The sequence below is a fragment of the Garra rufa genome, chromosome 22, assembly GCF_049309525.1.
Source record: "Garra rufa chromosome 22, GarRuf1.0, whole genome shotgun sequence".
Classification (NCBI taxonomy): domain Eukaryota; kingdom Metazoa; phylum Chordata; class Actinopteri; order Cypriniformes; family Cyprinidae; genus Garra; species Garra rufa.
The window spans coordinates 3,929,167-3,942,043 of record NC_133382.1 but is presented as its reverse complement, the minus strand read 5'-3'; the positions used below and the strand labels follow the sequence as shown (position 1 = coordinate 3,942,043).

At 33.0% G+C, this 12,877-nt stretch overlaps 1 protein-coding gene across 3 annotated transcripts in view; it reads right to left on the bottom strand.

The window, feature by feature from the left end:
* Window positions 1-12,877, bottom strand: part of spag9b (sperm associated antigen 9b) — a 51,714-nt gene that overhangs the window by 18,300 nt on the left and 20,537 nt on the right. For 2 of the 3 annotated variants that reach the window (XM_073828935.1, XM_073828936.1), the window contains 7 exons: window positions 11,829-11,843; window positions 11,655-11,712; window positions 8,531-8,683; window positions 8,391-8,442; window positions 4,083-4,213; window positions 3,943-3,999; window positions 967-1,143 (listed from right to left, as the gene is read on the bottom strand). In XM_073828935.1, coding sequence (XP_073685036.1) covers window positions 967-1,143; window positions 3,943-3,999; window positions 4,083-4,213; window positions 8,391-8,442; window positions 8,531-8,683; window positions 11,655-11,712; window positions 11,829-11,843 — 643 coding nt within the window. The remainder of the gene's footprint in view (window positions 1-966; window positions 1,144-3,942; window positions 4,000-4,082; window positions 4,214-8,390; window positions 8,443-8,530; window positions 8,684-11,654; window positions 11,713-11,828; window positions 11,844-12,877) is intronic. The other variant, XM_073828937.1, reaches the window with a different exon arrangement.

Sequence of the window (12,877 nt, the reverse complement as noted above, 5' to 3'; positions counted from 1 at the left end):
TACGTTGTTATATTTATTGCTACATAAAAAATAATATTTATTGTATTATAAAAACAGCAATAATTATTTTTTTTTATTCAGCAAAATATTATTTTAACATTATTTAAATTATACAAATTCAAAATCAAATCACTAATAAAAATACTATTGTACTGTAAAATAAAACAATTATTAACATTACTATTTTGTTGTTAATAATAATAATAATAATAATAATTCAGTTACTCATTAAAATTATAAATATAATATATTTTATATACATTCCAAGCATTAAACAAATAAAAATTATTGCTTTTAATTTTTTTATATTTTTATATTTTACTTAAATTCTAAGCATTAATCAAACCAGTAAAGCAATATAATACTACTACAATAATGCTATTGTAATGTAAAATACAATATATATATTAAAAGTATTTATTATTGTTATATTATACTACATTACATTATGTAATAATAAATCAATATTATATTATAATAACAGCAACAATGATTATGATTACTTGTATTATTCAGAAAATTGTGTCAATGATTATTATTTTAATTATAAAAATTCTAAATCAAATCAATAAAGAAATACTATTGTACTGTGATATAAAATTATTAACATTTATTATTATTGTTGTTGTTGTTAATAATTATTATTATTACTGTTGTTATTATTATTAAATTACAATATTTAAGGCTCTTGATTACTTTGCTTTCAAATGTAAAACTACAGAGCACTTATTAGGACACTTTAAACGCTTTTCTTTGGTTCAGGACGATTCTTCTTACAAAGTGAAACGGCATACACTTTGAACTGAACCAACACTAAAAGCCCTGGATTCCTGGGCTGTTTGCATGTAAAAGAATTTTTTGATGCTTGTCAAGTGTTCATTTTGGACCCAGGTTAAGGTCATACTTTTTAAGTCCGAAAATATGGAAGTCACATCTAAAGGCAAGGTCAGACAGGAAGTCACTCACTCCTCATTGAGGAAGTCAAAGGCTTTGGATTTGTCACTAGGCAGCTGAGAGAGAGTGCTGCTCCTCTTCTTCACCGAAGGGACGACGTGTGAGGTGGGCGCGTTGTACTTCATGTTAACCGGCGCGTCTGGTTTTTTCCCTGTGGTGCCTGACGAAGAGCTGAAGAGCCTGCTGAAACTGAGGGACGCGGGGAGAGAGACACACACAGAGACTCATATGCGGACACAAGCTGCAGCAGGAGTTAGAGGTCAGAGGTTAACCGTTATGGGGTTGAGGGGTCACGTCCCAAACAGGTGCCAAGCCCTTCACACAGCTCTGAGACAAACCACTGACCCGACTGTCAGATATGACCAGACCTTGACCAGAACATGCAGACAGCACATGCTGAACACCTGATCACTGCAAACAAACCTGCTCTAATGCACTTACTTTCTGTGTTACACCATTTCATACACTAGTGTTCAAAAGTTTGGGATAAATAAGACTGAGAAATGACTTTTATTCATCAAGGATGCACTAAATTGATCTAAACGGACAGTAAAGACATTTACAATGTTACAAAAGATTTCAGTTTTTAAATAATCGCTGTTCTTTTGAACTTTTCATTCATCAAAGTATCCTAAAACATAATTGCATCAGTTTTCACAACTGTTTTCAATACTGATAATAAATACCAATGTGAAATGTGCCCCTGGAGCACAAAACCAGTCTTAAGAAGCAATAGCCAAAAACACATTGTATGAGTCAAAATGATCGCCTAATTAAGAATTAACTTAATTAAGTAAAGATCATGTACTATGAAGATATCTTGTAAATTTCCTACTGTAAATATATCAAAGCTTAAATTTTGATTAGTAATATGCATTGCTAAGAACTTCATTTGGACAACTTTAAAGGCGATTTTTTTAATATTTCTATTTTTTGCACCCTTACACTCCAGAGATTCAAATAGCTGTATCTCGGCCAAATACTGTCCTATCCTAACAAACCAAACAATAGTGTAAAGCTTATTTATTTAGCTTTTATATATCAAAAACATTACCCTTATGACTGGTTTTATGGTCCAGGGTTACATGTAAGACTGGAGTAATGATGCTGAAAATTCAGCTTTGCATCAAAAGAATAAATTACATTTTAACATACACTGCCACTCAAAAGTTTGGGATTCATAATTTGTTTAATGTTTTTTTTTTAAGAAGTTTATTATGCTTCTAAAGGCTGTGTTCACTTGATAAAAAATACAAAATAAATGTAAAATTGTGAAATATTATTACAAATGTAAAACAATGTTTTTCAATATTAATATACATTAAAATTTTATTTATATCGGCAATTAAAGTTGAATTTTCAGAATCATTGCTCCAGTCTTCAGTGTCACATTATCCTTCAAAAATCATTCTAAACATTTATTATCAGTGCTGGAAACTTAATATTTTTTTGGAACCTTTGATACTTTTTTCAGGACTCTTTGATCAATAAAAGGTTAAATAGAAAGGTTTTCTAACAATATACACTACTGTTCAAAAGTTTGGGATTAGTCATTTTTTATTCTTTCGTTTTTTGAAAGAAATTAATACTTTTATTTACCAAGGATGTGTTAAATTAATACAAAGTGATTTGTTATTCATCAAAGAATCCTGAACAAAAGAATCGCAGGTTCCAAACAAATATTTGGCAGCACAACGGTTTCCAACATTGATAATTCCAATAATAAATCAGCATATTAGAATGATTTCTGAAGGATCATGTGACACTTAAGACTGGAGTAACAGCTGATGAAAATTCAGCTTTGCATCACAGGAATAAATTATATTTGAAAGTATATTAAAATAAAAATCATTCTTTTATTGTAATAACATTTTGCAATATATTTTTTTCCCTGTATTTTTATTAAATAAATGCAGCTTTGATGAGCATAAGAGACTTCTTTGAAAAACATTACAAGTCTTACAGACCCCAAACTTTTGAGCGGCTATTTTAAATCGTTATAATTTTTCAGAATTTTTACTGTACTTTTATAAAAAAAATAAATGCAGCTGAACAGATGAGACTTCTTTCTAAAAACATAAAAAAAAATCTTACAAAGCCCAAACTTGATTTTCCACAAAAAAAATAAAATAATAATAATGATAATAATAATAACTTAACTGACTAAATAAATAAATAAAAGGTATTATTAATACTATGATATAATATTTTGGTCATACGGCACAGCTCTTTTTTTATGTAGTCAAATAATCTTAATCCTGAAAGCTTTTAGGAAGAGCTGTTAGCCAAATCTGGCCTGAAACTCATGAATATTATTGCACTTTATCAAACCACACCATGCAAATCCTTGCATAAACATTCAAAGATCTGAATTAACACATCTGCTTAATTCCAAATCTAAACAAACGTCTGGTTATCTGTCTAGGAAAACTCTGTCACCTGACCCAACACACCTTCTGCAAACACACAGGACAACATGAACAGGGTTACAGAAAACACAGGAGCACACAAGAGGAGAATGAATGGGTTTAAAATAGATGCGAAACCTTAAATGCCCCCCAAATGCAAAACCCTTAGTAGACCAACATGACCTGGGAATGGCATTTCGAACCAACAAAACAAGCCCCCCGCAGGCTGCTTACTGACACTGGCGTGCCAAATCCTTTAAAAATACGTGTAATGAATTCTTGAGCATTAGTTAAGTTTATTGTAATGTTACGGTCTAGCTGTAAATTCCTGTTATGCCTTTTGTTATAAGCTGTTAAAGCTTTAAAGAAACACCATTCCCATGTCCAAGAACACATTTTTGGATTCAAGGATCAAACCAAGTGCAAGGTTTACTAGGATTAACCTAAGATTTACCTACATCCTAGAAGAAAAACAAATAAAAAGGGACATAAAATGAGAGGGGGAAAACAACGTTTCAACGCCAAACCACACAAACTAATATAACACAAACTTCGATGAGAATAAAGAAGGGTTGCTTACAACTGCCAGATACTGGATTTTTTCTTCTCAGTCAATGCTGGATTCTCTCTTGATGCTCTGTGTTGAACAAAACACACACTTGAGTCAACGCAAGGCAGAGCTGTGATGGTTTAAGCGTGTATGAGGTTAAAGTGACTGACCGTATCATCTCTGTCCACCTGACGGCCTCCTGAAGCTCCATCAGTCTTTCTTTATACTGGTTTCTCTCCATCAGGACTCGGGCCATTTCCACACGTGTGAAGCGCTTGCGCTGGGCCGTCGGCACGTCGCTCTGAAGGAAACACGGCCCGTTATTATTCAGCATAGTAAAACTGATCCTTTGAAATAGTATTGTCTAATGGTTTTTCGATACAATATTTGACACGTTTTATCTCTGCATGTGCTGTCAGTAGGGGTGTGACCAGACACTTATCCCATGAGAAGAGATTTTTGAACTTTTTTAAAGAAATCCTCAATGATAAAATGTATAGGGAAAAATAATATTTTATTCAACTGATAAACACAAAATGCAAACAAAAGTACGTGCATTTCGATATCAACTTGTACTTTATGAAATTAAACTTCTATTTTAATGAATTATGTGAAGTAATAAACATGCAAACTAAAGCTGCATGATTCTGGATAAATTAAAAAACACATTTCTATATATAAATTGGAGATCACGATACTTAGGGAAAAAAGATTAGAAATAACGCTTTTAATTTTTTTTATAAACGTTTATTATTTACTAGTGGTTCTGACAAAATGTTCATTGCTTTAGTCTTTAAAAATAATAATAATAATATAATATTATATACAGTGCATAAATGAGTACACCCCCTCTAAAACTTAACAAATTGAGCAATTACTCTTCACTTGAAAGACATATTAGGATTCTTTGGAGATATAATGTTCAAACAGGCCTGCTTGATCAGTTACCAAAGAAGAATAGCAAAACTATTTAGCAAATTAAGATTTTCCTGTCAAAGTGATAAAATGTTGTGTTGCAAAAATTAGTACACCCTCCTGAAAGTTACTAAATCAAATTAAAAAAAGAAAACAAAAGTGTAGGTTTAAAGCTGTTTTTGATCAACCGGTAAGTACACTGAACCAAAACTTTTAAAGACAAGTAATTTCCTGACAGTTAAAGGCGTTTTATAGCCTACTGAATCATACACAGACTTCATGCTGTCAACAATGCAACCACTTGGGAGAGAACTACCAGGTGACTTATTTCTTAGCAGAAAAGAGGACAGTGGTACAAGAGGAATACCAAATTAGTGTTTTAAGTGTGAAAATATAGCAGAAGTAGCACTGACATTCAAAAACAATGGACTTGTGACAAGGCTCCTGAAATAACCAGGTCTTCACTTTAAGTTTTCATTTAATGATGAGTGAATTTTTGCTATAAAATGAGGCGGAGAAATACCATGTAAGAGTATCAGAGCTGGCAAAAGCTATGAAAAGAGTGACTTTATCTCACAGAGTACGAAGCAGCCTGCAGAAGTGACATGCATGGTTATTGTCACCACTAGAATTACCTACTGTAGCCAAAGCACAGTAAAGTCATTTAACCTCTTCCAAGGCCCATGTTTACAAAATATAGACTTCTGGGAATCCATACTCTGGTGTCAAGGGACCAAGTCAATCATTTCGGATCCAAAAGCATCCAAAATATTCTGGTGTTGCTACAGGAGGAGTACAGCGAGAAGTGCCTGGTACCTACAGTGACGTTCAGTGGTAGTAAAGCTCTTCTACAGGGATGTATGAGAGCTGAAGGTGTGAGGGAGATGTGCTTTATCAGTGCTGTCATCAATTCACACACTACTGTGTGATGGAATACAAAAAACTGAAACTGCAGATGCTACCCTCCCCTCATTCCCTGCATTATTGGGCATTTTTTCAGCATGACAATGAGGATGTTTATTCTCCCAAGGTGAAAATCCTTCGGTGGACATGTATTTCACTCAATATTAACTCTCTTGAGCAGCTGTGGGGGATTCTGTAGAGACGAGCTAAGCAAAACTCCCCATTAAAGACCAGGGCATTTTAGGAGGTCATCCTCCAGGAGTTAAACAGGACAGATGTGAAAATTTGCATGAACTTGTACACTCAGTGCCAAGAAGGGTCAGAGCAGTATACTTGATGTTCTGGAGGACATATTAAGTAGTAGAATATTATACATTTGCTGAATTACTTATAGGGTGTACTCATTTCTGCAATCCATTATTTAAACAAAATTGGCTAATTTACTTATATTACAGGAAATATTGGCATATATTTTGTAGTTTTTATTAAGTATATGTTTAATACATTTAAATATTGCCATCTTTTCATGAATTATATTAGTGATCATTAAGAAAATACATCTTTTATATATATTAAGAGGGGGTGTACTCATTTATGCTGTGCACTGTATATATATATATATTAGTGGTGGGCCGTTATCGGCGTTAACGTGCTGCGTTAACGTGAAACTCTTATCGCGCGATAAAAAAAATATCGCCGTTAATCTATTCTCAAAGTTGGGTTGGGAGCTGGGTCTAAACTACGCAAGCTATGATGACTTTCACCTTGATAGTTTAACGCGGATGTATACCAAAGACTGTAGTAGAATATGGTCGCGCGTTTAAGTCTCCTCCGCCAAAACACAGACGGGATCACGTCGTCCTCCATTCATAAAAACCGAATCTACTATAGCGAAATGGCACGTAAATTCGTCGTTTTTTGAATTCATAAATCAAATGTTGGTCTGTCACTTAATTCAAATCGCGATATGGACTAGTGTATGTGAAAACTGAAATGCAAAAAGACCGTTTTAATATGAATCCGGTATGTTCCGTTTGCCTAGCTGTATTTATGAATGGTGGAGACGAGCTTTTACTACACGCATACTGAAACACACGTGACGCTCCCGGTAATTTTTGGCATTTTCATCTCACATGAACAGATAAACTCAATCTCCCAAACTGCTGTGAGTGTCACTTTTACCGTTTCATTTTTATGAAAACTAGCATCATATCATACTGTATGACACAGAAACTTCACGGCAACCTGTCAAAATAAAAGTATGGTGTAACATGTAACGTTAATGGGTTGGGTAGGTGTTGACGTTAAAAAAAACACAATCTAATAGGTAGAAAAAATAATTTCATTGTTAGTTAGTTAGTTAGTAAACACAAGTACATCTAATTGAACATAATTTATTTTCATCAACAAATTATCATAGAACAGCTTTATGAGCTTTATGATCCATTCTCAAAGACTTTAAGTCATTATTTGGGTAGCACACATAGGCTATTCTGAATGCCTTCAGCAGAATTCAAATTAGCCATTTTAATCTAGATTAATCTAGATTAATTCCAAGATTTAATCTAGATTAAAAAAATTAATCTATGCCCACCCCTAATATATATATATATATATATATATATATATATATATATATATATATATATATATATACACACACACACACACACATTACATATATATTGTAAGAAACATTATTTTATTATTATTATAGAATCTCAATCTCAGACAGCAGAGTTTCAGAAAATAAATAAGTTTGAGGGTTTAATTTTCCCTAGACAAAAAATTAAGTCATGCATACTGTAATTTAACTATAGTAAACTTTATATAATTATTGTAAAATATTTATTTGTATTTTATAATATGGTTATATTAAAATAATATTTTCAGTCTTAGAATTATTATTATTTTCTGATTTGTATTATTATTATTATTATTATTATTATTATAAAAAAAATATTAAAGCATGGGAGTTTGCAAGAGATTAAAATAAGTCATGCACACTATAATTTTACTACAGTAAAATGTATATAATTATTATAAAATACTTTTTATATTTTATAGTATATTTGTATTAAAAATAATATTTTCTGTTTTAGAATTATTATTTTTATTTTTATGATTATTATTATTATTATTACTACATTATAAGAAAAAAGTTAATAAAAACTAATAAAAACTTTAATAATTATTTAAAAAAGTAACTTTCTCTATTTTACCATGCAGTTGAATTACAATAGTAATTCTTCTGTTTTACAGATAATATTATTATTATAGAATTTCATTCGATAAGAAAAAGCTAGAAAAGAAGTCATAAGTATTGTGATTTTACTAGTTTTAAAGTAAAATAAGTATTTACTTATTACATTTTCATTTAACAGTGCAGTTTATTACAATAGCAATATATTGCCGTCTTAGAATTTAATAAGTTGATAAGAAAATAAAGTTGGACATAAGATTGTGCCTATGCCTTCATTTCACTCTTTTATGTTCACTCTATAAGTTTTGTATTGAAGTGAGAAATTCCGATATCGTGGCAACACCAAAAAATATTTGCGTTGAGAATTGTTTAACTTCCTGAACTGAAATCGAATGATACAGTGAGCAGTCTAAAGATCTGCAATATAAATCCACACTGCATCTGAAATATGGCTTACATCATCGTCCTCTTTTGTCTTTACTTTGGCTTCCTCCAGCTCAGCTCGGGCTCTGTTGGAAAAAAAACAAAAAGCTTCACTCAGAAAAAGTATCTCTTTGGCTGGATTGCTAATGTATACCACTATGTCTAATGACAAACTTTTTGAGCTCGTCCTCCATCTCTCTGTTCTTCTCCTCCAGTTTGTCTTTGGCCTGTTTCAGGACCTCCAGCTCCCCCTGAAGAACGTCTTTCTCACACACCAGCTCATCCACACGAGCAATCAGATCATTCTTCACCACATTCAGAGCGTTCCTGCAGCAAACACAGTAATGCAGCTTTCAGAAACAGAAGTATCTGTTTCTGAAATCTCTGTGCTTAATAATTTATGTCTGTGCACAGCTACATAAATGTATGACTGAATGTGTTCAGAAAAACGGCATGCTGTGAAATAATATAGACAAATACAAATATGCATTTCTTTTGGTTGATCATCCCGGCTGTATAATACAGACAATATAGTATAGCATGTCCAGATTTACAGGGAATTTACTCTTACTCTTACAGTATCTCACATTTCAGCAACCATATTAGTATATCTTAGAAACGAAACTTTGATATATTTTAGAATAGTCAATGTGCAGCTTGTATAGCAGTATAGATTTACTGTCCTCTGAAAATTACTCAACATACAGCCATTATTGTCAAAATAGCTGGCAACAAAAGTAATAACAACAGTATGTTGTTTAACCATGCAAAGCCACATGTCCTATTCATCATGTTTATGTTTTTGTCTGCTTGACCGGACCATACAAAGTTGTGTATCTTGTATTAAAGCAGTTAAAATTAAGTGCTTTAAGTACAATTGTCTCATACTGACCACTGGATGTTCAACATGGCATCTCATGGCAAGAACTCTCTGAGGATTTCAGAATTAGAATTGTTGCTCTCCACAAAGATGGTCAAGGCTATTACAGGTTCAGTAACACCCTGAAACAGAGCTATACTACAGTAGTCAGGGTCATACAGAGGTTTTCCAAGATGGGTTCCATTCATACCAGGCCTTGAAAGGGTCCATCAGCGAAGTTGTGCGTCAGGTATAGAACCTGGCTTCGAAAAACAGATGCATGAGTGCTGCCAGCATTGCTTTAAAGGTTGCAGAAGTAGAAGGTCAGCTTGTCGGTGCTCAGACCATACGCCGCACATTGCAACAAGTCGTTTTGCATAGGCGTCGTCCCAGAAGGAAGGCTTATCTGAAGCTGGCTCACAAGAAAGCCCGCAAACAGTTTGCTGAAGACAACCTGTCCAAGAGCATGAATTACTGGAACCATGTCCTGTGGTCTGATGAGACTATAAGATAAACTTGTTTGGCTCAGATGGTGTCCAGCATGTGTGGTGATGCCCTGGTGAGGAGTACCAAGAAAATTGTGAACATTGAGGGAAACATAGATTCCATTATGTACTGTACATTCTGAAGCAGAACATGATGCCTTCCCTCCAGAAACAAGGCCGGTTGACAGTTTTCCAACATGATAACGATCCCAAACACACTGCCAAGATGACAGCTTCCTTGCGGAGGAAGCTGAAGCTGAAGCTGAAGGTGATGGGGTGGCCAAATATGTCTCCAGACCTGAACCCTACTAAGCACCTGTGGGGCATCCTTAAGCGGTAAGTGGAAAAGCACCATGTGTCTAACATCCAGCAGCTCTGTAAGGAGTGTAAGAGGATCCCAGCAACAACCTGTGCAGCTCTGGTCAATTCCATGCCCAGGATGATTAAGGCAGTGCCAGATAACAATGGTGCTAACACAATATATTGACACTTTGGAAAAGTTCACTTAGGGTGTATTCACTTTTGTTGCCAGCTATTTTGACAATAATGGCTGTATGTTGAGTAATCTTCAGAGGACAGTAAATCTATACTTCTATACAAGCTGTACATTACACTACTCTAAAATATATGTGACCCTAGACCACAAAACCAGTCTTAAGTAGCACGGGTATATTTGTAGCAATAGCCAAAAATACATAGTATGGGTCAAAATTATCGATTTTTCTTTTACGCCAAAAATCTTGATTTTTGATTAGTAATATGCATTGCTAAGAACTTCATTTGGACAACTTTTAAGACGATTTTCTCAATATTTAGATTTTTTTGCACCCTCAGATTCCAGGTTTTCAAATAGTTGTATCTCAGACAAACATTATCCTATTTTAACAAACAATATATCAATGGAAAGTTTATTTACTCAGCTTTCAGATGACGTAAGAATCTCAATTTCGACAAATTTACACTCATGACTGGTTTTGTGGTCCAGGGTCACATATCTTGCGTTTCAGAGTCAGAATGTTTAATTTCTATAATTTTGTCCCTTGAGAAGATGTACTAAAATGGTTGCTGAAATGTGAGGGGTGTATTCACTTTTGTGAGGTACTGTATATGTGACCCTGGACTTTAAAACAAGCCAAAAGGGTCAATTTTTTTAAATTGAGATTTATACAACATCTGAAATCTGAATGAATAAGCTTTTCATTGATGTATAGTTTGTTAGGATAGGACAATGTTCGGCCGAGACACAACTATATGAAAATCTGAAATCTGAGGGTGCAAAAAAATCAAAATATTGAGAAAATTGCCTTTAAATTTGTCTAAATTAAGTTCTTAGCAATGCATATTACTACTAAGTTTGGATATATTTACTGTAGGAAATGTCTTCATGGAACATGATCTTTACTTAATTTCATAATGATTTTTGGCATAAAAGCAAAAGCGATAATTTTGACCCATACAATGTATTTTTGGCTATTGCTTCAAATATACCCCAGCGACTTAAGACTGGTTTTATGGTCCAGGGTTACATTTACTCTTACTTTTAAGAATCATTCATAGACTCAAACTAATGAGTTATCAGAGAGAATTTCTTCAAATGACTTGTTCACTCCCTGAATCGACTGAAATCACATTATTACTTTCAGTTGCATCAGAACCGATATGTGTACTTCACATTAAAATGCTAATTTGTAAGGTTAATGACTTAATACTGATTTCAAACTAGCATTTTGTTGTAATAAATGGCATCTGAATCTAATATGACTCACAAATCAAGATCACTGCAGTCATTTTGACTTTTCTGTCCAGCCGTTTTCATTTAAGCATTGCTGTAACTCAATTAAAACAGTAGATGGCAGTAGAAGCATTGCATTTGGTGTAAATCTGGACTAAATGCAAACAGTTTGGTGTTTCTCAGCTTGCATAAATCACATACTAATGCCACATTATGACTTACTTTGTCTCCAGTAGCTGTGTGTTCTCATGGATTAAGTGTTCGACTTCACGACCCATACCTACATGACAACAATACAAAGCAGATTTTGTTTGTCACAAATGAACACTCATGCACAGATCTCTGAAAACCCCACGAATGCCGATTTATGAGACGGAGAACCGGAATCATGCTTACCAAAGAAATTAAGGTCTAAAATAGGCATGCAAACCAAAGAACAAGAAAAGCATCAGTCAATGACTAAAATAAATAGAGTGACTCTAAATTACTAAGGATCTATGAAAACTTATCACACTGTATCTTAACCAGATGCAACACAAAAAAAAGCAAGCAAAAGCAATTTTATTGGTCGCTTGGTTTCTATTTATGCATTGTTGTCATCTTTTAAACATCCATGTGCCAAATTTTTGATTTAGTGTTGATAGACAAGCTACTTGTTGCTGGAAAGTTGTCGTGTTGCACCTGGTGAGGATACAATGTGGGAAAACGAGAGGACAAAATAAAGAGCAGTGTAAACATACACACCAGAGAACTCGTCTGGGGGAAAGAAAAGCCACAAATGAAGCGCCACAAACATGGAGGAAAAACAACATGATTAGATGGGCTGTGAATGTCAGTGAGAAATGATGGGTTTCAATACGATGATAAATAAAAGTAACTGATGACTGATGTCTTCACTATTAGAGGAAAATTACATTAAGGAAAAAGACAACAAGTCACACTCACACACAAATCATGCAATTTGGACTTCCACAGAACTCAAAAGTAGACACACTGAATCTGTTAATTAAAGTTGTACATTTTTTGCATTCGATTTTATTTTTATATTTCCCATTTAATTTTAAGATTTTTTCTGTCATTTTTATTATTTTTTTTTTTTTTTAAATATGCATATATAGTTGTATTCGTATTTTTTGGTTTTCATTTAAATTGTACATTTTTATTCAACTTTTAGTTTTTGTCATTTTGATTAGATTTTTTAAATATGCTAATTTAATTTTTTATTCAGATTTTTTTAATATGATCAGTTTTCATTAAAACTGTAAAGTTTTTGTTTGCCATTTTTATTAGTTTTTAAAAATATGCCTATTAAATTGTATTAATATTTTTAATTATTTGTTATATTATCTGTTTCCATTCACATTGTAGTTTTATCAAATATTTAGTTTTTATAATTTTTATTAGTTTTTTAATATTTTCTGTTTTCATATTTTTATCAAATTTTT